The sequence below is a fragment of the Temnothorax curvispinosus genome, unplaced genomic scaffold (assembly GCF_003070985.1).
Source record: "Temnothorax curvispinosus isolate PA1 unplaced genomic scaffold, ASM307098v1 QBEX01003425.1, whole genome shotgun sequence".
In the NCBI taxonomy this organism is placed as follows: domain Eukaryota; kingdom Metazoa; phylum Arthropoda; class Insecta; order Hymenoptera; family Formicidae; genus Temnothorax; species Temnothorax curvispinosus.
The window spans coordinates 15,994-37,750 of record NW_020213205.1 but is presented as its reverse complement, the minus strand read 5'-3'; the positions used below and the strand labels follow the sequence as shown (position 1 = coordinate 37,750).

The window sequence follows — 21,757 nt, the reverse complement described above, 5'->3', positions numbered from 1 at the left end:
TGCCATTTCGATCATTGAATTTAAAAGTTAAAATTTTATTACATTTTACATCAGGTTTACATTTTACAGGCATTACATTTAATTTCGCAAGGCGGAGCCTGCGTCTCCGTTCGTCCATAGCTATCGTTTCCCATGCTTCAGACACCGTTGAAGCCGACCGGAGAGACCGATTGTCCAACATGCCAAAAATCATGTTGGATATTTCAAAAGGCAGCTGTTTAATGATATCTAATTTCTTTTGTACAAATACATCAAAATATAAAATAATTCTCCTAAAGGCTTCCATTGCTCCTGATCTGTGACCTGTAGCCTTCGAGAGCCTAAAGGATAATGATAGCTCCGCAGTCGATGCTGCTATTTATACTCCTTTCCCTATCCGTCACCTGGCTACCCCGAAAATGGCGCGTTCTAATTGGCTGCCCTCCCCCCACCCTACTCCCCACTCCCCCACCCATGTACATGTGCTGTGTCGTTCATTGAATTTGAACGTTAGAATTTTATTACATTTTACAGGTTTACATTTTATTACATTTTCATTACATTTAATTTCGCGAGACGAAGCCTGCGTCTCCGTTCATCCATAGATATCGTTTCCCATGCTTCAGACACCGTTGAAACCGTCCGGAGAGATCGATTGCCCAACATGTCAAAAATCATGTTAGATATTTCAAAAGGCAGCTGTTTGATGACGTCCAATCTCTTTTGTATAAATATATCAAAATATGAAACAATTCTCCTAAACGCTTCCATTGCTCGTGATCTGTGACCTATAGCCTTCAAGAACCTAAAAGATAATAAATAGCTCCGCCGTCGATGCTGCTATTTATACTCCATTCCCTCTCCGTCACGTGACTACCTCGAAAATGGCGCGTTCTGATTACCCACTCGGCATGTTATGTTGCTGAAATATTGAAATATTCGGAAATAGTGCAGAAATATTTCGTTAACATTTCATTTGTAACTACCTGTATGCATCTGAAATATTTTAAAAATGTACCTGCATCATGTTTTTTATAATATTGCATTAACAATATTTCTGAAATCTTTCAGAAAGTTGTTTACAATATTTGTAAGTTTCTGTAATATTGCAAAAAAATGTAGCAGATGCAATATTTCAGAAATATTTCTGAAACATTATAAAAGTAATAGTATGTTTGCATTGTACGAATAATATTTCTGTAACATATCAAACATTGCATTTAAAATATTTCTGAAAAAATTCTGAAAAATTGCGTAGATAATGAAAAATTGAATTGCAGGCTGTGAATTTCTACAATATTGCAGAAGAAATATTGCAGATGTAATGGTTTAGAAACATTTCTGATACATGATAAAACTATTATTACGTTTACATTGCACGCGTTATATTTTTGAATGTTTCACAACATTGCATTTGTAATATTTCCGAAAAGTTGCTGACAGACTTTAGAACTTATAAAAAATTAAAATTATTATTATATAATTACTGCATTTTATTGCATTTTTTTCTCTTTTATTAAGAATTTTCTGATATTCCAAATTTTGTCATATGGCATTTTTAATATAAAAAATAAAATATTTTATAATATTTAATATAAAATAATATTCGACGCTGACTGGCAAAAAATATTTATTCGTATATCTGTACTGTTAATATTGTTATGCGATAGCTTTATGGTCACCAATATAAGCAAGTATAAGAAAGAAAGAAGCGTCAGAGTCAGAGGATCACCACTACCCTGTTCGATCATCGATGTCAAGCAACAAGGCGCCGGTATACTACTTGGATGGGTGACCGGCTGTGAGAGCGGATTTCTTTGGACAAATGCGCGGCGGCTATACGCACATGGCTTAATATATATTTTTTTGTTCCGGTAACAAAATATTTTATTTTTCACATATCAACAAATAGTTTTTGCGTCAGTAACAAAATTTTGTTTGTTAATACAAAACATTTTTCTCAGTGTAAAATGTATTTGAAATATTTCTGAAGTGTTTCTGCAATATTTCGTATATATATTTCAGAAATATTTCAGTAATATTACCGAAATATTGCCGAAATCTTTCAGCAAAGTTGCATTTGAAATAATTGTGCCGATTGAAACATTGCAGAAATGTTGCAGAAACGGTGGTGAAATATTTCTGAAATATTGATGAAAGGTGTAATATTTCAAATGGAATTTTGCAGAAATGTTTCTGAAATATTACATGCCGAGTGGGTAGTTGCCCTCCCCCAACTTTAATGTAAGCTGCCCTCAAATTTTAATAGTAAGTGTGTTCTATGAGCAGAGAAAAATAAGAAAAAAATGTTATATAAAAATAGGTCTCAAAATGCTTTATTGGAAAGTTATAGAAAAAGTTCGAATATTGAAAAAATAATAACGGTTTTGCTATAGGTATGTGACACGCCGCGCCGTTCGATTATGTTTATCTTATTTGTTTCTTCTAGTCTGCATGCTTACTATTTGAAATGATTAAAGGTGATCATAAAAACTTGTATGAATATTAGTAACGAGAGCAGTATCTTATAGAACATTATCCCAAAATGCCGCGAGTTTTTACAAACAAAGAATACACGCATATTTATTTTGTGTATGGTTTATGTGCAGGGAATCCGAGGGCTTCCGTTTATGAATGATTCTCTAACAGAAGAGTACAGTTGAATCAACAATCTTTATCAATGTTTAATTGCAATTACACTTGATGGATTCAAATTCCTAAAATTCAATATTAAATTCAATATTACATAGATGGATGTATAGGTTGTATTGAAATAGGCAATTTGAAATGCAAACTTAAGTGAAATTGTTTCTTATACATTTCGTATTTTTGTTATAAACTAATAAAGCATTTTGGGACCAATATTTATATAACTTTTTTTTTATTTCTGCTCATAGAACATAGGGGAGACCGCTATTCGTGACACATTTTTGTTTCTAATTTTTTTCTCGCGTCGTATAAATGTTTAAAAAATTTTTATTAGTGCAATGTAATTGTCCATCTCTCTAGTTTAAAAGGAAAAAAATATGTAGGTTTTTCTCTCACAAGTCTTGAAATATATCAAGAAATGTATCGCTGTGTCATGTGTCACGAATTGCCCCGAAGCCGGGGTAATTCGTGACAAACCACGGAATAATGCGTAATACTTTCTCTGATTGAACAAACTATACAGATTTCTTTTGTTTTTGCAATTTTTATCTACTTTGTACTTTGAAAAAACTTTTATTTGTCAGAATTTACATATTATATGTATAAAAAATTATGAGGAAAAATGTAACGCCTGTCCTATTAATTAATTGCCTTCATTGCTCACATTCGATTACGGGAAACCACTTCTCGAAGGCGTCCACGGCCCCTGCAAATTGGTTTTTCCTTTGAACGCTTATTCGTGGCGTTTTTGGTTGCCCCGATTGCTCGTGTCACGAAATGCCCCGGCGTGATTTTTCCTTATTCATGATCCGTGACTTACAGATAAGAAAGAATACCATAAAATCTACTCATGCATTATGCTTAGTAAAGTCAAGTGATTGAATACAACTTACCGTTTCGGATCTCTTATTATTTTATTCGGCGAGAAAACAAATTTTTGGGATTTGAAAAAATTTACTTTGAGCACTTAAAATCAAACTTTCTGTCACTGAGAGAGAAAAATGGTTGACACGCAAATGCCATTCCGTCGGTACCTAGAGGACACTAAGAAACATCTGTGATTGATAATACAGGTTTCTAGCAGCAAGCATTTTAAAGTTAGGCCCGTGACAAAATTTCAGCGTGTCACGAATAGCCCCGGTCTCCCCTGCTGCTAGTACAGAAAAACCTGGAACACTCTGTATATTGCAGAGAGTGTAAAGAAAAGAGAGCAATAATAATTAATCTGTTATGACAAAGAACTAAAATCGACATAAATCTTCGCTCGATTCTTACGGTTATGAAAAAATAAGACACACAAGAAAAATAACAAGTACGATGCGCGTACCAACTTTCTTACTACTACTGCTATATGCTATTTACATTTATTTTTTATTTACATTTATTTTTATTCAAAAGCTACCATATGCTACTTACATTTATTTTGTTTATTTTTTATTTTTTTTTCTTTAAAAGCGCAGATTACTTATTCTCTTATCTCTATTAAATTGGATACATGTGCGTAATCGGCGAGACCGAGTCGTATCTATCTTAATAGCCCTCCCGTTTCGTTCATTGAATTTAAAAGTTAAAATTTTATTACATTTTACATCAGGTTTACATTTTACAGGCATTACATTTAATTTTGCAAGGCGAAGCCTGCGTCTCCGTTCATCCATAGATATCGTTTGCCATGCTTCAGACACTCTTGAAACCGACCGGAGAGATCGGTTGTCCAACATGCCAAAAATCATGTTGGATATTTCAAGAGGCAGCTGTTTGATGATGTCCAATCTCTTTTGTATGAATATATTAAAATATGCAACAATTCTTCTAAAGCCTTCCATTGCTCGTAGTCTGTGACCTGTAGCCTTCGAGAGCCTAAATTAAGATTATGATAGCTCCGCAGTCGATGCTGCTATTTATATTATACTCCTTTCCTTATCCGTCACGTGGCTACCACAAAAATGGCACGTTTTAATTGGCTGTTCTCCCCTATTCCACCCCCACTCCCCCACCCCCTCCCCCCTTCCTCCATGACGGAGAAATCATTTTCTCACCGGCACTCGTACCGATCATACAATACATCACGAGCAATGAAAGCCTTTAGGAGAATTGTTGAATATTTTGATATAGATATTCATACAAAAGAGATTCGATATCATCAAACAGCTGCCTTTTGAAATATTTTGAAATATCCAGCATGATTTTTGACATGTTCGATGTGACCGATCTGTGCGGTCGGTTTCGAAGATTTCTAAAAGATGAAAAACGATATGTATGGATGAGCAGAAATGCAGACTCCGAGTTACGAAACCAAATGTAAAACGATCTGTAAAATATCGTCAACCTATAAAATACACTAGAATTTTGACGTTCAGAATGAATGAACGAAACGGCAGGCTATTAAGGTAGACCTAGATCGATTACGCACACATATGTCTATTTCAAACATAAGGGAAGCAAAAAATTAAAAGCATACGGTTGAAGAAATTTTCGCTTTTGAATATTGTGATAGAGAATATTGTAAATTTTGATTAATTGTATATTTTGCAAAAAAATAAACCTGCGGAGGCTAAAAATTAAAAATTAATTAATTTTGAAATTACAATCGACGACGATCGACGACGACGACGACGACGACGACGACGACGACGACGACGACGGGGGCAATTTTTACATGCTTATCCCCCTATGCCCTTTATTTTAAAAAATTTAATATTTAATAAGATTTAAGGTTAATAAAATAATATTTATATACAAAGACACGTACTAAAAAGGAAATTAAAATAATTGAAAACAGATATGACATATAAATTTAATAATTTATCTGTAAAAACTTACTTATAAAAATTTTGAAAATACGCACTATTATCGGATTCGTATAGAGCATCGAATTTTCCATCAAAATTACTTATCGGTAGATTCGTAAGAGTAAAGCTCGATGAAAGAGTAGAAATTTTTGAGAGATCAGAAAAATTACTTTTCACCATTAAAAACGCTTATGTCGCGCTAAAACTCATACCATAACTCAGAATGTCACCAAATTCCGTTGATAATACCGGCACATAAAGACGCATTTACAGTAGGAAAGGCAAGTTTCTACGATAGATTTAAATTGACAAAAAGCCTAGTGTCAAGTATCCCCGATCTCCCCTATGATTTTAGGTTTTACCGGAGCTAAAAGTATACACTAATCAAATTCACGAATTTTACAACAGCAGCAAAGCAGCTTTCTCTGCTGAACGCAACCATTTTCAATTTCCTTCAATTTTGTACATACATATAATGTTTAAATTATAGCATGCGTTGTTATACCAGAATATTTCGTTTTTATTTAGACATTAACTTCTTTTACACAATCTAATTTAAGCACCAGACAATTTTTACAAAGTAAATTCGTAAGCATAAAAATATAAAAAGTTAACATGAGTTAGAATTTAAGTAAATTAATATGTCCTAAAATAGTAGTAATCAAAAACTATTTAAATTATTAGTAAAAACTATCAAATATTATGAGAATGTATAGACGGATACATGCGGATATCTTTTTTTTCATTGCTTAACTAAGCGATTACTATAATATATTATTACAGTATAAGACTCTTGCAGTTTTGGACATTGTTCTAAAATAACGGAATATTTATCAGGTGTATGAATTTCCGAATTAAAAATATATAACTTTTTCAAGTTTTTAAACTGCGCCAGTAATTTGTGATCACTGAGGACCAGTATAAGACAAACAAACTTCTTGCAAGATATGATAGGAGAAAAGTAATCTAAATAATCTGTCATCAGTATCTGGGTATTCGTGTCTATAACAAAAATCATATAATTAGTACAATATTTTAATAACAACTAGAAAGTTCATGTAATTTTTCCCAGATGCTTGCAAGAGAAGCAAACACACAAATTTCAATACAATAATATGTATATTATTGTACAATATTAAAGAATACAATAATATGTATTTTAAAAGAAAATGCTGTATACACACTCACAGAAAAAGTTTTACTTTTCGTAAATTTTTACAGTCAACGAGGACATTAATACCCCGAGGTGTAAGCGAACGATGACGTTGTGGCGGTAAATCTATTACTTCCAAGTCACGACACGAATTTCCCAACTCTATTAGGATTGCGTCTAGGTTTATTAAGTCCTGGAAATACGTTTCCAAATGTAACTCACGCATCCGTTGATTTTTTTGCAGTATTTTGCAAAGACGTTGCGTTTCTATATGTGTATCGTGAAGATTTAAATACTCCAAACCATTTAGCCTCGCGAGATACGAAAATTCTTCGTCGTTTACGCGACAATGACTTAAAGCTAATTCTGAGAAAAATATGTATTTTAGTTATATGCAATTTATTCATAACCTTGACAATCATATATACCATATGTATATATGTGCGTATACATATATCTTTCAAATTTGTGCATATCTCTGAAATTTTAAGTAGAGCATGACTGTCATCAATTAATTTGCACCTACTTAATCTTAAATGCGTTAAATGCCTGCCGCAATTATCAATAAACTTTACGAAATTCTTAACATCAAAGTTGCTTGCAGTAAGATCTAACTGTCGCAAATATTTACATCTAGGTGTAAAATAACAAAATATATCGCGTATATATTTGTCAGGTACAATACGTATGTTGAAACGTGTATAGAGTCGAGGATCTCGTATCAAATCATTAAAGCGTCTATTTACATAATTCAAGCGACATAACGTCATTAAATCCAAGTTTTTTAATATTATTAGTAGTATTTTATCCTGTAAAAATAAAATATAAAACTTTAATATACGAGATGACATTGCAATAAATACTATTACAAAAAATATATTTTTTAGGATATTTTACAGGAAGCTCAGACAAACTGCGTGATAGCTCCTTGGATTCATCCGAACAGAGTTTCATACTCTTTACACAATTCAAATAACTTTTTAATCAAATATGAGGTGAGTTTTTCTCTCCATGAGGTTGCTCACAATTACTTCCTGAGATACTTCTTTGTGTTTCAAATTATTCTTATAAGAAGTCTTCCTTTTGATATCACTGCAAATAACATCCAAACAAATTAATTTTTATTATTAAAAAATAAAAAAAATATTGATTATTACTTAATATCAATGATTATAACACCTTTTACAAATAACGCAATATTCGGGAAAATTCTGTTGCAGATGACTATATCCAAGTGTGCACTTTTTAAATCTGCTGTTAAATTATAAACTTCCTCATGGTGTGAAGAGTACATGCAGTTAATTCTTTTTAACAGATTAGTTAAACTTTCGTTAGCACACACAGGAACAGATAGATTCCTGCATATCTGAATTACAGTAGTTTCTCTGTGGGGCCTTGAAAAAGACCACCAAGGTACTTAACTTTAACCTAAATTTTTATCTAAATCATATAACGTCAGACCCAATAGTCGCTTCAAAAATTGATAAGCTCATTAAACTTCAAAATTATTTCCGAAGGAAATTCCAACATTCTGGATCTGATAAACATAAATATTATCGCAATACTCTTAACAAATCTTATCCAAAGTAAATTAAGTGAAGCAAAGAACAAAAAATGGTCTGAGCGTCTAAAAAAGGCTAAAATTAGCGATAACAGCATGTGGAGGCTGTGGAGGTCCCTACAGAGAAAAAACTCCTGCGCCGCCGTTTGATGTTGGCAATAACACATTTGCTTATAATCCTAAAGATAAGATTGAGTTATTGGGACAAAATTTCCAAAAAATTTACCAGGAAGCAGATAGTCTTGTGTCTCCGCATTCGAACGTGGTAGATAAATTCGTTGAAAGATTAGATAAACCGACTCCGCAATGCGAATTTATCACTCCTCGATTGATCTTTGACATCATCAAATCCTATCCGAATAACAAAACCCCTGGCTCAGATAAGATAACTACAACAATGCTTAAAAACTCTTCGTATAGAGTCGTGATTCAGATCTACTATATAATCTTAAATTCATTTCGGTTATATTACTTTCCTTCATGTTGGAAGACGGCCAAAGTACTTGCCTTTCCAAAGCCGGGCAAGCCGCATTCTTCACCTGCGAATTATAGACCTATAAGTCTTTTAAGCTCATTAAGTAAAATATTCGAGAGGGTTATACTTACGCGGATTGATGCCTTTTTGACAGCAAATAATACCATAATTAACGAGCAGTTTGGATTTAGATCACGCCATTCTACTATTCAACAATTAGTGAAAGTCACCGAATCTTTTGCAATGGAGATTAATAAAAAACGTAGTTCAGCCATGGTGTTATTAAATTTATAAAAAACTTTTGATTCTGTCTGGCACGGGGCTTTACTGTATAAATTAAAATCTCTTGACATGTCTGAGTATATAATCAAAATATTACGTTCATATTTAAAAGATCGCAAGTTTATTGTTAACTTTGAGGGCGAATCCTCATCTATCTGTGAGGCTATTTCTGGAGTTCCTCAGGGCTCAATACTCGGACCAATTCTTTTCAATATATTTATTAACGATATACCAAGAGACTCTAAAACGGAGCTCGCAGTCTATGCTGACGACACTGCCGTATACACATTCTCCTTGAGTCCGGCATTGCTTGTGCATAGACTGCAAAGACATGTTGATGTCATCGTGCAATTCTTCCGGGATTAGACGATGACAATCAACAATGATAAAACCGAGGCAATTATCATCACACGCAAAAAATTTCCAAAACCTTCAAACATAATAATGTCAAATTTTAGAGTCCCTTGGGCTAGCAAAGTCAAATATCTTGGCGTAAACATAGACGCTAGTCTAAAATGGAAGCCTGCAATTGAAGACAGAATTAACAAGTCTCGGGGCGCCCTTAAGAAACTGTATCCTCTTATAAATGATAAAAGCGATCTAAAATTAGACTACAAGATCCTACTGTATAAGACTTGTGCCAGAACGGTATTACTATACGCGGCTCAGGTCTGGGCAGCGGCACACGAATCTCACATCAAGCGCATACAAACTATGCAAAATAAATTCCTCCGCATTATTCTCAACCTTCCAAAAGTGCGCACCACAGAATTACATATCCAAGCACAGATGGAATATATAAACAAGGTCATACATAATATGATTCTCAAAGTCTATAACCCAGAACATAAAAATCCGCTTAAATAAGCAACACTGGAAATTATAATACGGTGGAGATTCCCATGGCCATCAGATGTAAATTGCCAAAGCATTTTTTAGATTCGGTGTAGAAACACATATCTTCCTTACCCTCTTTCCACCCCCCCTTTTATAATTAGTTAGTTAGCTTATTTATGTATCATGGCTTTTTTGCAAATTTTTCCCCAATGATTGTACTCGGAAACAAAACCGCTTTTTCCAAAACTTATACATATGTACAATTACTAATTTTTTATGTTTTATGCAGGTTAGGTTGAACCTGGGCACTGCAGAAAAATTAAAGGATATCAACAAAAAAAACCGTTTAACGCTGGATCCGAACGGCAAGGTAGAGGGAGTTTCTAGGCAAGGTATACTCCTGACGGGCTGTCACTCCGTCGAGGAAGAGAGACAAGCGATACAATTTTATTTATTTTGGTTCTATCAGAACTGGATTCGAACCTAAGATCTTTGGTTTAACAGACCAGTGTGCTGTCTGCTACGCTACGCTTGCTCTCATGATCCCTACTAATTGTGGATATTTCTTATTTCTATTTTATTCAATCGGTTAGTTAATTCTTCCACGGAAGTAATGTGCAAGTTTCTAATTTGCACACTTTTAAATTATTTTTTCTAATTCTGTATCGCGTTGTATTTTGGCATTTAAGTAAGGTAATACAATCCTTTTATTTACTCTCATTTTGATAAAAATTTATACATTTTTGTTTTATTTTAAGGAAGTTTTAATTTTTTCACAGTATAAATGCCTGTGGGTTTTCTAATTTCCACAAATTTTGAGATATTGGGCCATTTTTTTTGTTTTTTGTTAGAAGTGGAAATATATATATGTATATATATATATATATACAGAAATAAAATTTATTCTATATATATATATATATGTGTATATATATACACATATATATATATATATATAGAATAAATTTTATTTCTGTCTGCCAATTGACAAAGCTTTAATTATATTAATATCTTAGTATTAATTGAATTTATATAAATGCATGCAATTCTTTACGATACAAATATTTTAAGAATATTGAAAATATTAAAAAATAAATTATTTATTCGTTAATACGTTAATATCTTTATTAAGTAACGATTTAGAGGCCGTGCTAGATTGCGTGATAAAGCAAATATATAAACTTAAAATAATTTATGCTAATTAAAAATTAATTAAAAATGCGGAAAGGAAACTTTATCATGAATGTACTAAAGGTCAATATTTAAAAGATTTTGGTAATAACACAATGACAGAGAGTACAGAGACGGGTGATGCAGAAGCAATTGAAAGTATTTAACGTAGGGGAAACCGGGGCTAAACCGCCAACGGGGTTGAACCGCCAAATCAAATATCTCGGAACCTGTATATTGTGCGAACTCGCTATTAACATTGTAAACGCTGCTTATGGTACCCATGTGACCAACGGAGTTTCGGCAGGTTGCCGTGTTATGATTTTTACGAGGTCAAACGTGTTTTTGTGGTGAAAAGTAAAATTTTCTGCGCGTGAAAATTTTGTAATATCTGCAATAATATTTGCTCTCCAAATCTCGAGGTACGTGATTATAAATGCATGCTGATTAAAAAGAGTAATGCATGCTGAACACGAATCCAGTGTAGATTTCTAATATTTCATGAGCGATCAAACCTGAAACTGATTTATCCCAGGGGGTGGCGGTTCAACCCCGGCATTTTTGAGATTTCAATTTTTCCACCGTTGTCGTTTTTGCTCTATATCGGTTAAACAAAGCAACATAGATAAAAATTTCCTATATTTTTGTAGCTAAAGGTTCACTCTTTACAGTGGTATACCACATTTAACTAAAATTATTTATTTTGTCGTTAAAAATCGGCACCGAAAAAAAACTGGCGGTTTAACCCCGGTCTCCCCTAATCAAAAGCTATATATATACTTTAACATTTGATCTATTAATATCATAAATTATCTTTTTACAATTTTTTAACGGTAATATAATTGGAATTCTAAATATAGTCAATGTTATATATAATGAAAATGCCATAGAAGAATTGAATTATTAAGATACTGACGATGCTTCGTTGTAGTATGAAAAAACGGCTTGCAATGTTGGATTTTCTAATAGTGAGGCATTTCAAGAGAGTCTTTTGACTGATTTAGATATCATGTATAAACTTATACCTATACTTGTGATTACCGGGGGCTCCCCAAAAAGCGCCGTGAGGGACATTCGAGGGGGCTTTTAGTGGGTTAAAGTCCCACATAACCGCCCTCCCCACCCTGGAGGAGGGGGTATCCATGTGGATCTTCCCCCGTTATAAAAAAAGGTCACCCTTCTGAGTGACCTTCAGAAGGTTTTAGCTGGCGGTCATTGTTTATTAAAAAGTTATTAACAAAAAAAGTTTAGAAAATATAGCAGTTATTTTGAGTATTGGAAGGCATAAATAACTAATATACATATATATATATGTCAAAATAGTTCACGCATACACTTTCCACGCGAAACGAGGTGCCACATGGGTTCGTGACGCGCTTTACAAGCTTGTTTATATATATGATTTTTAAAATATTTGAAAATTACGTACAAAACTTATTTGACTTATATATGTAATTTTTTATTATGTAATACACTTCTATATACTTATGTAATATACGCAAATGTATTAAGATATATAATATTTAAATAATTATCTTTTTCTTGAAATATATTTTTTAAATTAATAAATAATAAAACATTGTAATACTCGATTGAAAAAGAGAAGAAAAAAAAAAGAAAAAGAAGGTGAAAGTAAAAAAGAGAATGTATGTAAGAGAAAATTAAGATTAAAATGATTATAATGTTGTATGTACAGAAGTATATTAATATATACATGACATCATTAAATTAATATATTTTAGGACAGTAGAATGTTACAAATTATCATTAAAATAACGATAAAATTGATTAATTAAAAATAGTGATAAAATTAATTAATTAAAATTGCTTTTTTTCTGGCCAAATAAAATGAATTTTTGTAAACAACTACACTCTCGTTAAAGTACAAATAAAGTATTTATCAGCGATCCTCTTTTCATTGCATAGATATTTTAATTGTTTTTATTATTTATTACTTTGCACATGAAATTTATTTTGAGATATAATAGAAAAGCATGCAATAGGAATAGTATGTGATAACTGATAATACAAGCATGCGATAATTTAATATGACAGTTATTATGCAATATTCTGCATTACTATGCAATACTATGTACCATTATGTAATATTATACGATACAATATGTATCTTATTTTCTTAATTTTATTTCATTACTATTCATACAATTTTTTCGTGTCAATACATTTTCTAATCCTACCTTTAATTCTAACGTTTCATACATCAAACAAATAGTATGTATTACAATATAAAAGTATAAAATTAGATATATGTTGTTTACAATATAACATAATACAATACAAATTTAAAATGCTATTCAAAATACACATAACAAATGACATTATTAATAACATAATCCAAAAATTTTAATAATGAGATTATATGCAATCGTCCAAAATACGCATTCTAACACGAATTTTACTAGACCTAGCTGTTGCTCATATACTGATAAATTACGATAAATTAAATCATATTTTTAATTGTTAATTTGCTGTTCAATTTGCAATTTATCAAGTTCTATCCTATGGAAGCAAACATGACCAAAATAGTTAATAAATTTATTTATTATGTTTCTTAATCGTTCAAGTATTGGAGAATTCTATAAAGTTTTCTGCAAAAATGTGCAATGCACGATAAGAAGCTAAGCTTTAAGATAAGCCAATAATAAAATTAATAAGATAAACCGCGATAAAAACTGGCCAAAAGAACAAATCGATTGATGATATTCGCAATACTAATTCTCGAAAAAGATGTGAAAAGAGAGTTAACCGTTTTAGAATAGCTATCAGCGAGAAAAGCGGAGCTCTCACACATCTCGAGAAATGTCATTATGTTATTAACAACGCTATGTGTTTTTCAATATAAAAAAGCATATGCTTCTCAGCTTCTTCTAATAAATTCACCAATAAAAAGCTTCAATGAATGTTGTTGCATAATAGTGGTTGACAAAAAAGATAAAGCGTTAAACTCCGATGCACGATTATTTTTCATTTATATATAACGTTTTCGATTTGTTGACTCGGCCCGATTCGGGTCAACTTGGGTCAGATTAAAAGTTCTGAAAAATAATAATGAAATATGATAATATGCCACGATAATGCGAGTCGGGTCGAGTCAACAAATTAACGCTATTAGTTAAGTCATATTTGTTAAAGTGACAAATACATGATCAATTTGAACAACTTTATTTGTATTCTTAGATATTAATTTACATATTTGTAATAAGTTGACAATAATGGTAAATTAAACTATTTATGAGAAAAAAAAATATATTTTTTAAGTATATATTTTGACACAATTGCTATCAATAAAAACTGATACAAAAATAGAATTGTATAACTATAAAAGTAAGACTATATGTTTATATATAATAATGCCATATTATAAAAAAAAAACATTGACTTATATTATTGCTGTATTTTGACTATATTTTTAGACCTATATATTTGATATATTAATTTTAAGGAACGTTATTATTATTATTATAAGAAATTATATGGTTGAAAATAAAGAAATCAATTTATAATTTGTAATAAAAATAACAACAACTGCTAATAATCTTATTTGTACTTGTTAAATTATACTGCTTTTTTGTTTATTAGTCACGATAAATTAAAAAATATACCTACAAAACATAAAGTTATAAAAAAGATATAAAGAACAAAAATAAGAAAAATAAAAATAAACTTATAGATCTTTTATCATTTATCCTATATTCAATATATTGAATCGAGTAAAAATACGCGATAAAAATTATAAGCTATTAGAAAAAGAATCATATCTCTCTATTGTCTTATTAGAAACTGTTGAACAATGACATTGCTAAAATAAAAACTGTGCCGCAAGAACTACGTCAACTGTCACTATTTCATGTTAAAGTATTCAGCGTAGAAAAGTAGACGTAGGGCTACTGTCACTATTACTCAGCCAAAGACAGTTGACGTAGCCCTACGTCTAATTTCCTTCGCTGAATACCTTAACATGAAATAGTGACAGTTGACGTAGTTCTACGTTGTTGCTTGCGGCACAGTTGTTACTGTGCCCGTTTTTTTAGCTCATAAATTTTTCTTTATAAAAAATTTCTCAAATTATTAGCATATAATTCTATGAATTTTATGCTATTATTCTATGAATTTTATGTAGTTCCGACATTTCTAACAAAAAGAAGATAGTTAAATAAGATCTCCGATTTATTTAAATTTTAATATACTTAAGAAAATCGGTTAAATTGCAGGAGCATTTAACTCACATTGAGAGCTTTCAAAAACACTATAATAAAGTATATTTTCCTTTAATACTTTTCGAGAAATATTCCGCGCATTAGAGCATTCTGAACACATTGTCATATCAAGAAAATCGGTTATAAACAAAATAAATTGCAAGAACATTTAGCTTACATCGAGAACTTTCAAAATTCCTTTAATACTTTTCGAGAAATATTAGTGTTGCATGTTTTTGTTGCAAAAAAGTATAAATTTTGCAGAAATCGGTAACCCCTTCCCCGATTCTCGCCAAAGTAAATGCCAACATTCCTTTAATGATATTCTATATATTATAAGATTACATGTATAACTTCACTTTTTTTAGACATAAATCGGTATAACTCCTTTAACAATTGACACCAAATTCAATACCGGTACTTTAATGAAGTCTCCAATTTATTGAAATTTTAATATACTTAACCCTTCGTCCGCATAGGTGGGTCGTTTTCGTCCGGGCGAAAATCAAATGTAGTTGTAACTTTTGCAAACGCGTAGAAATGGCGCCACTGCGCATCCGTAAAAAAAGTTATGCTCCCCGAGAACCCGCCTACCGAGTTTCAAGGCGCCAGACCCCCTCCAGCCGTCACAGGAGACACGTAATTCTTGAAAAAACGAGGTTGGCGGCGAACACTTAAGCACTTCATTTCAAAATAATTGCATGCAATATTTTTTTAATGAAAGGTACGTTTTTCCCCTTCAATTTCTTTTTTTATTCATTTCGATATCTTTATTTGTCTTAAAGTTATGATTTTTTGAGTAAAAGATGATTTTACAAGTTGTAGTTGTAGTTGCTCCATTTCTTAAATAAAAAATATGTGAAAAAATTAAATTGCTTATAATTTTATGATTGACACTTCAAATTGAAGGTTTGAATTACCTCCATGAATTTTTTCAGATTTTTTGTAACACTTTAACACTTAAAAAAAAACGTCAAGACGAAAACGACCCACCTATGCGGCGTAAAGGTGCCAAAAAAACGTATGCGGACGAAGGGTTAAGAAATGAATTAGTAGTTTTTTCATTGTGAACCGATTTTCATGAAACCAGTACTAAAAATTTTCCAGAAAACAAAGCTAAATCTTAAAAAAAAATTAAGCCCATCCTCCAAAAATTAGAATTTTGGAGTCGGATCTCAGCGTTTTAGAACATTCTGAACACATTGTGATATCAAGAAAATCGGTATAAAAAAGAATACATGTATAACTTATACTCTATTTAGGCATAAATTTATTAACAAAACAAGTAGCTTCCTTCGCCAGTAAATAAATTCAAAACAGAAGTCGTTTTTGTTCGACCAGTTGGGGCTTTTGGAGACTTTAAAGATTATTACTCTACGATTATTAGTTTCAAAGATATAAATGTTCTAAGTGTGACATGTTTGTTAAGATAGAAATCGGTAACCCCTTTTTGAGACTCTAGAGACTTTAGAGAGAAAATGGGACTCTATAAGCATAAGCTATCGAATAGCACCTTATTTATTACTCTACGATTATAATTATTAGTTTTGGAGATATAACAAAAATCGGTAACCTCTTTTGGAGACTTTAGAAACTTTAGAGAGAAAATGGAACTGTATAAGCTATCGAATGACACCTTATTTATTACTCTACGATTATTAGTTTCAGATATAACAAAAATTAGAGCAATTATGGAGATTTGTTAAGATAGAAATCGGTAATCCCTTTTGGAGACTTTATAGACTTTAGAGAGAAAATGGGACTATATATAAGCTATCAAGTGACACCTTATTTGTTACTCTACAATTATTAGTTTCGATCGAAAATATAAACGTTCAAAGTGTGACATGTTTTCGTTGCCTAACAAAAATTAGAGCAATCATGGAGCTTTGTACTGTATCAAAAAGGTAAAAAATGGAAGGTTCGGACTTATTTTATCATAAATGGGACTTCTTAAGCTTTAAAATGAGATGTTAATCATTATTATACGATTAATAGTTTCGAAGATATAAACGTTCAAAATGTGATATGTTTTCGTTGCATCGTGCACCCGATATTACCCCCTACCCAACGCGGAGAAAGACGTAGTTCTACGTCAAAAGCCTTTAACCCAGTTTATTAAAAAAAGCGACATATTGTACAAGCTTCGCTATATTGATAAAAATACGTTTGCGAAGAAGTGCGGTTTTATTTCAAGGAAATAGTCAATGTGACATTATATCTTTCATATCTGCACACTTAGAGTGTTATCAATGTTATATAATTTATCATGGCGTATGTGTGAGAGTCAGTCATAAAATCTCACGCGTAGTGCGTGCATCTCTTCGCCAGATCTATCAAGTTAACCATTTCCAATTAGATAGAAGTTCTAACGACAATTAAGAAAGTTAGTACGATAATATAACTTGCGCTTCTTCTTCTCGTGTCATCAACATTAACGATCAAGTGTGGAAACCGTTTCATCGATCCAAAACGGAAACTGTCGAAAACCAAAACTTAATCATCAAAAACGTCTTTTTATTGTGCAACTAATCTGGAGATTTTTGTCGCAATGGAGTCATCTACCTTGCTTCTGATTATTCTGACAGCGAGTATTTGCTTATATTATTTTGTTCTAAGAAAGCTATCTTACTTCGAGCGACTGAAGATCCCGCATGTAAAACCAATTCCAATATTAGGCAACATGGCACTTTTTCTTTTTCAACGTACATCCCACATGGAGCTGCTACAAAGATTCTACAATCTCTTCTCGAACGCAAAATACTTCGGCCTCTACCATTTTATAATACCGACCTTCGTTATCCGTGATCCAGAACTGATTTCTACGATTACCATCAAACAGTTTGACAACTTTTGTAATCGCAATACCTTTGTGAACGAAAATCTTGATCCGATAGCCGGTAAAAATCTGTCTGACCTGAAAGGGGATTACTGGCGCGAGATGCGAAAGCTTCTTAGTCCTAGTTTCACATCCAGCAAGATGAAGATGATGTTCGAACTTATAAGTCAGTGCGCCGAGAACTTCGTCGATTTTGTGTCAACGCAATCCGGAAAAACCGGCAAAACGCACTGAGAGAAATCTAAATAGTTGTGGCAACTATTTTTTTGGCAACTCTGCAGTTTAACTACTTGTAACTAGTTTTCCAAAGTAATAGGAACTAAATAGTACTGAATACCATAAAAGTATAGTCACAGAAACAATATTTGTCAACTATTAGTTGAAAGTTAAATATCGCCTCAACTATAATTATTATAGTTATATAGACTCCATAAAACAAGATATGACAATAACATTTTTCAAGTTTAGACAACTCCTTGACTTATTGTTTAGACAAATATTTTTTTGTTGTGTAGCATACTTCCAGAAGCTGGTGCGGGCGGCAGCGCGGACTCGCGCGGCGAGAGAGTTCGGCTCGCGCCCGCTACGCGGTGCATCGCCAATATACTTTTGCGTGTTTAAAATTCAACATCGATTCCTATAACTAGGGTCGCTCAGCAGGGTTTTTTCAGCGATCCTTCTAAGGTTCGCCAGTCAGGGTGTGTTCACCCACATATATATTAATCAATTTTGGATTATAAATAGATTGCATCGACGCCGCTAGGCGTCGCATCGCCCGTACATTCTCTCGAGTTCAAAATTTCGCACCGACCTGTATATAAGGAGACCCCCTACGGGACCAAAACAGATATTTTCAGGCGCTAGTCGCCTAGGTATATTAATTATAAATCTTTTAGTTTAACAAATAAGAAATTATTCTTTATTAGACAACTCTAAAAATTATGTTGATATCACTACAATGAATAATTATTCATGTTACTACAACATACCTTTTGCATACACAATATATTTTTCGTTAATGCCACTACTTTCTTGTAGTTTAAATAATTTATTTATTGTTGTTATTACAACTATATTATACATAGTTGAGGCGCTATTTATCCACAAATTTCTAGTCGGTTTAACAAAAAAAATTCTAGTTGCTGGTACAAATTTTTTCTCTGAGTGCGTATAATATGAAAGACATACTGAGCAGATACGCCACCGACACAGTGGCCACGTGTGCCTTCGGCATCAGCGTGGATTCTTTTAAGCATCCGAACAACGAGTTCTTCTTGCTTGTCAAGAAAGCACTGGCTTTTGACAAGTGGATGGTCTTCAAGTTCTTCATGCATAGAAACTTCTCGCTACTTGCAAAACTCCTCAATCTCAAAATGTTTGGCCCAAAGATAAAGAAATTTTTCAAAAATATCGTTTTCAACACAGTAAAGGTCAGGGATGAGCAGGGAATTGTTCGTCCGGACATGATTCAGTTGATGATGGAGACTAGAAACAAAGATAGCGGACTTGAGTTCGACATTGACGAAATGACCGCTCAGGCATTCGTTTTCTTTCTCGCTGGATACGAAACTACATCAACAGCCATGTGTTTTATGACGCACGTACTCGCTGTCAATCCCGATATTCAGAGCAAGTTAAGAGAAGAAATTGATGATGTTTTCAGACAGACCAACGGTAAACCTACCTATGAGGCCATCAATCACATGAAGTACTTAGACGCCGTGGTAAACGAAGCTCTCAGATTATATCCGCCAGTATCTTTCTTCGACAGAAAATGTGTCAAGGAGACCGAATTGCCAGCAGCGACTTCAGATGGCGAACCGATTACGATAAAGCCTGGAGACAACATAGGGATCCCCATTTTCTCTCTGCATCGCGATCCAAAGTATTATCCGCAGCCAGAAAAATTCGATCCAGAAAGATTCCTTAAAGGTGATGTGGATAATTTGGTCTTTATCCCATTTGGTATCGGACCAAGAATGTGCATTGGTAATAGATTCGCATTAATGGAAGCAAAAGTTATGCTGGTCTATCTACTTCCACGTTGCGATCTCGAACCCGACGTTAAAACCAGAATTCCTATGGTGTTGGCAAAATCAGCTGTCATGATGCCGGACAATGGCTTCTGGTTGAAATTGCGAGCAAGAGAATCGAAAACTCCAGTTACACAATCGAGCGGACAGAGAGTTGAAGGACAGTGATAATGTATATGTACAATTCATCAATCATGGAATTATGTACAAAGTTGCTATTTTAAATTATAGCGGGAGACCAATCTTTTCCTCAATTATGCGTATCTGAGAATACAAATTTCAGAAATCCACAAATATCCAGATAATTGTGTCATGTTTTTCTTTTAAATAATCCATATGTAATACTTATAGGTATTGATTTTATGGTAGATTTGCAAATATATAAGCTTCAAATACTTAATTCGCAAAGTCATTATAAGCATTACATTTACTCAAAACAATATTCTGATTTTCAAAGACTTGTGTCAAGATATTTGAAAACTATTGGTAAAAAAATTTTTTATCGTAAGAAAACTTACTTAAAATAAATAAAATAAAATAAGTAAGTGCTTTCCTTGGCTGTAGAATGATTATTTTTATATGTGTACTTTGTATTATATGAATATTAATCTCAATTACTTCCCGCGAAAAATTAAAATTTATAATGTGGATGAAACTAAAAAATTAATGACAAAAAATTTTTTAATATAAAAACCGACCGCGAAAATATGAAGATGCGTAATTGTGCATGTTGTTCATGCGGTACGCATCTTGAAAATGTGTCAAATAAGATATACAAAATAAAATGACGTGAAATCCAAAAAAAGAAACTTCCCGCACAATTGGTATTATAATTAATGAATAATCGCGTTGTTATAATTAAATAATATATGCAAATCTTTATAAACTTTTATATCGATATAAATATATTTTGTCATATATATTTTTTATTTTCTACCAAAATTATGTTTGATGTATTCATATATATTACTGCAAAATTGAATATATAATTGTATTATATTGTATCAACTCTAAAATAATTTAAAAAATTTCAGCGTTACTCGACAGAATATTTAGAATCTCACGTCATATATTACTTGACTTTGGTATAAAAACAATTTCTCAATTAAAAATAGATGGATAGGTTACAAAAAATTAGGGTAAAATCGGTGCTTTGTTAAAATAAATTTTAGTAATTAATAACTAATATAACTATTATATCGCGTTTTCTATAAAATAAATTGAATAATAAAACCAAAATATTTCTTATCCTTTTTACATACATATGTCTATATATTGCTTCCTTGGATCGATTTTTATAATATTTAATTTTGGCTAAGTATATGGAAAGGAATAGATAAGGGTATAGATAACACATATTCTAACTAATCCATAATTTTTCCCTATCTACAGAAATTTTTATTTATTTATTTTATTTTTATACAATCTCTTACACTTTTCTCTTTTGTTTAAAAAAAAATAATACAAAAACAATTTTATAAAAGATCTAAATATAAACTTTACATTTTCAAAATCATTACTTTAATTGGGATAGTATTACTTTACTTCTTATTTCTTTGTGTTTTTCAAAAATTTATTACTCTAATTGTAAGTAGAATTGATCTACGTAAAAAAATTTCGAAAATTTAACTTACTGTGTAATTTACTAACTTAAATTCGCGAAATAAAATTCTGATTCGATATAATATTTTATTTAGGACTTAAAATTTTATTAAAAAATTATTTATATAAAACGCGAAGGTTTGTCAACATAATTCAACGATAATGAGC

The 21,757-nt window shown here is 32.0% G+C and overlaps 1 protein-coding gene across 1 annotated transcript; it reads left to right on the top strand.

Annotated features, from left to right (window-relative positions):
* The first annotated feature begins 17,421 nt into the window (after positions 1 to 17,421).
* On the top strand, positions 17,422 to 20,435 carry LOC112452534 (cytochrome P450 9e2-like). The gene is made up of 2 exons (XM_025012809.1): positions 17,422 to 18,149; positions 19,094 to 20,435. The coding sequence occupies exons 1-2, from the start codon at positions 17,667 to 17,669 to the stop codon at positions 20,153 to 20,155; spliced, it is 1,545 nt and encodes a 514-aa protein (XP_024868577.1). The 5' UTR covers positions 17,422 to 17,666; the 3' UTR covers positions 20,156 to 20,435.
* Positions 20,436 to 21,757: the final 1,322 nt, after the last annotated feature.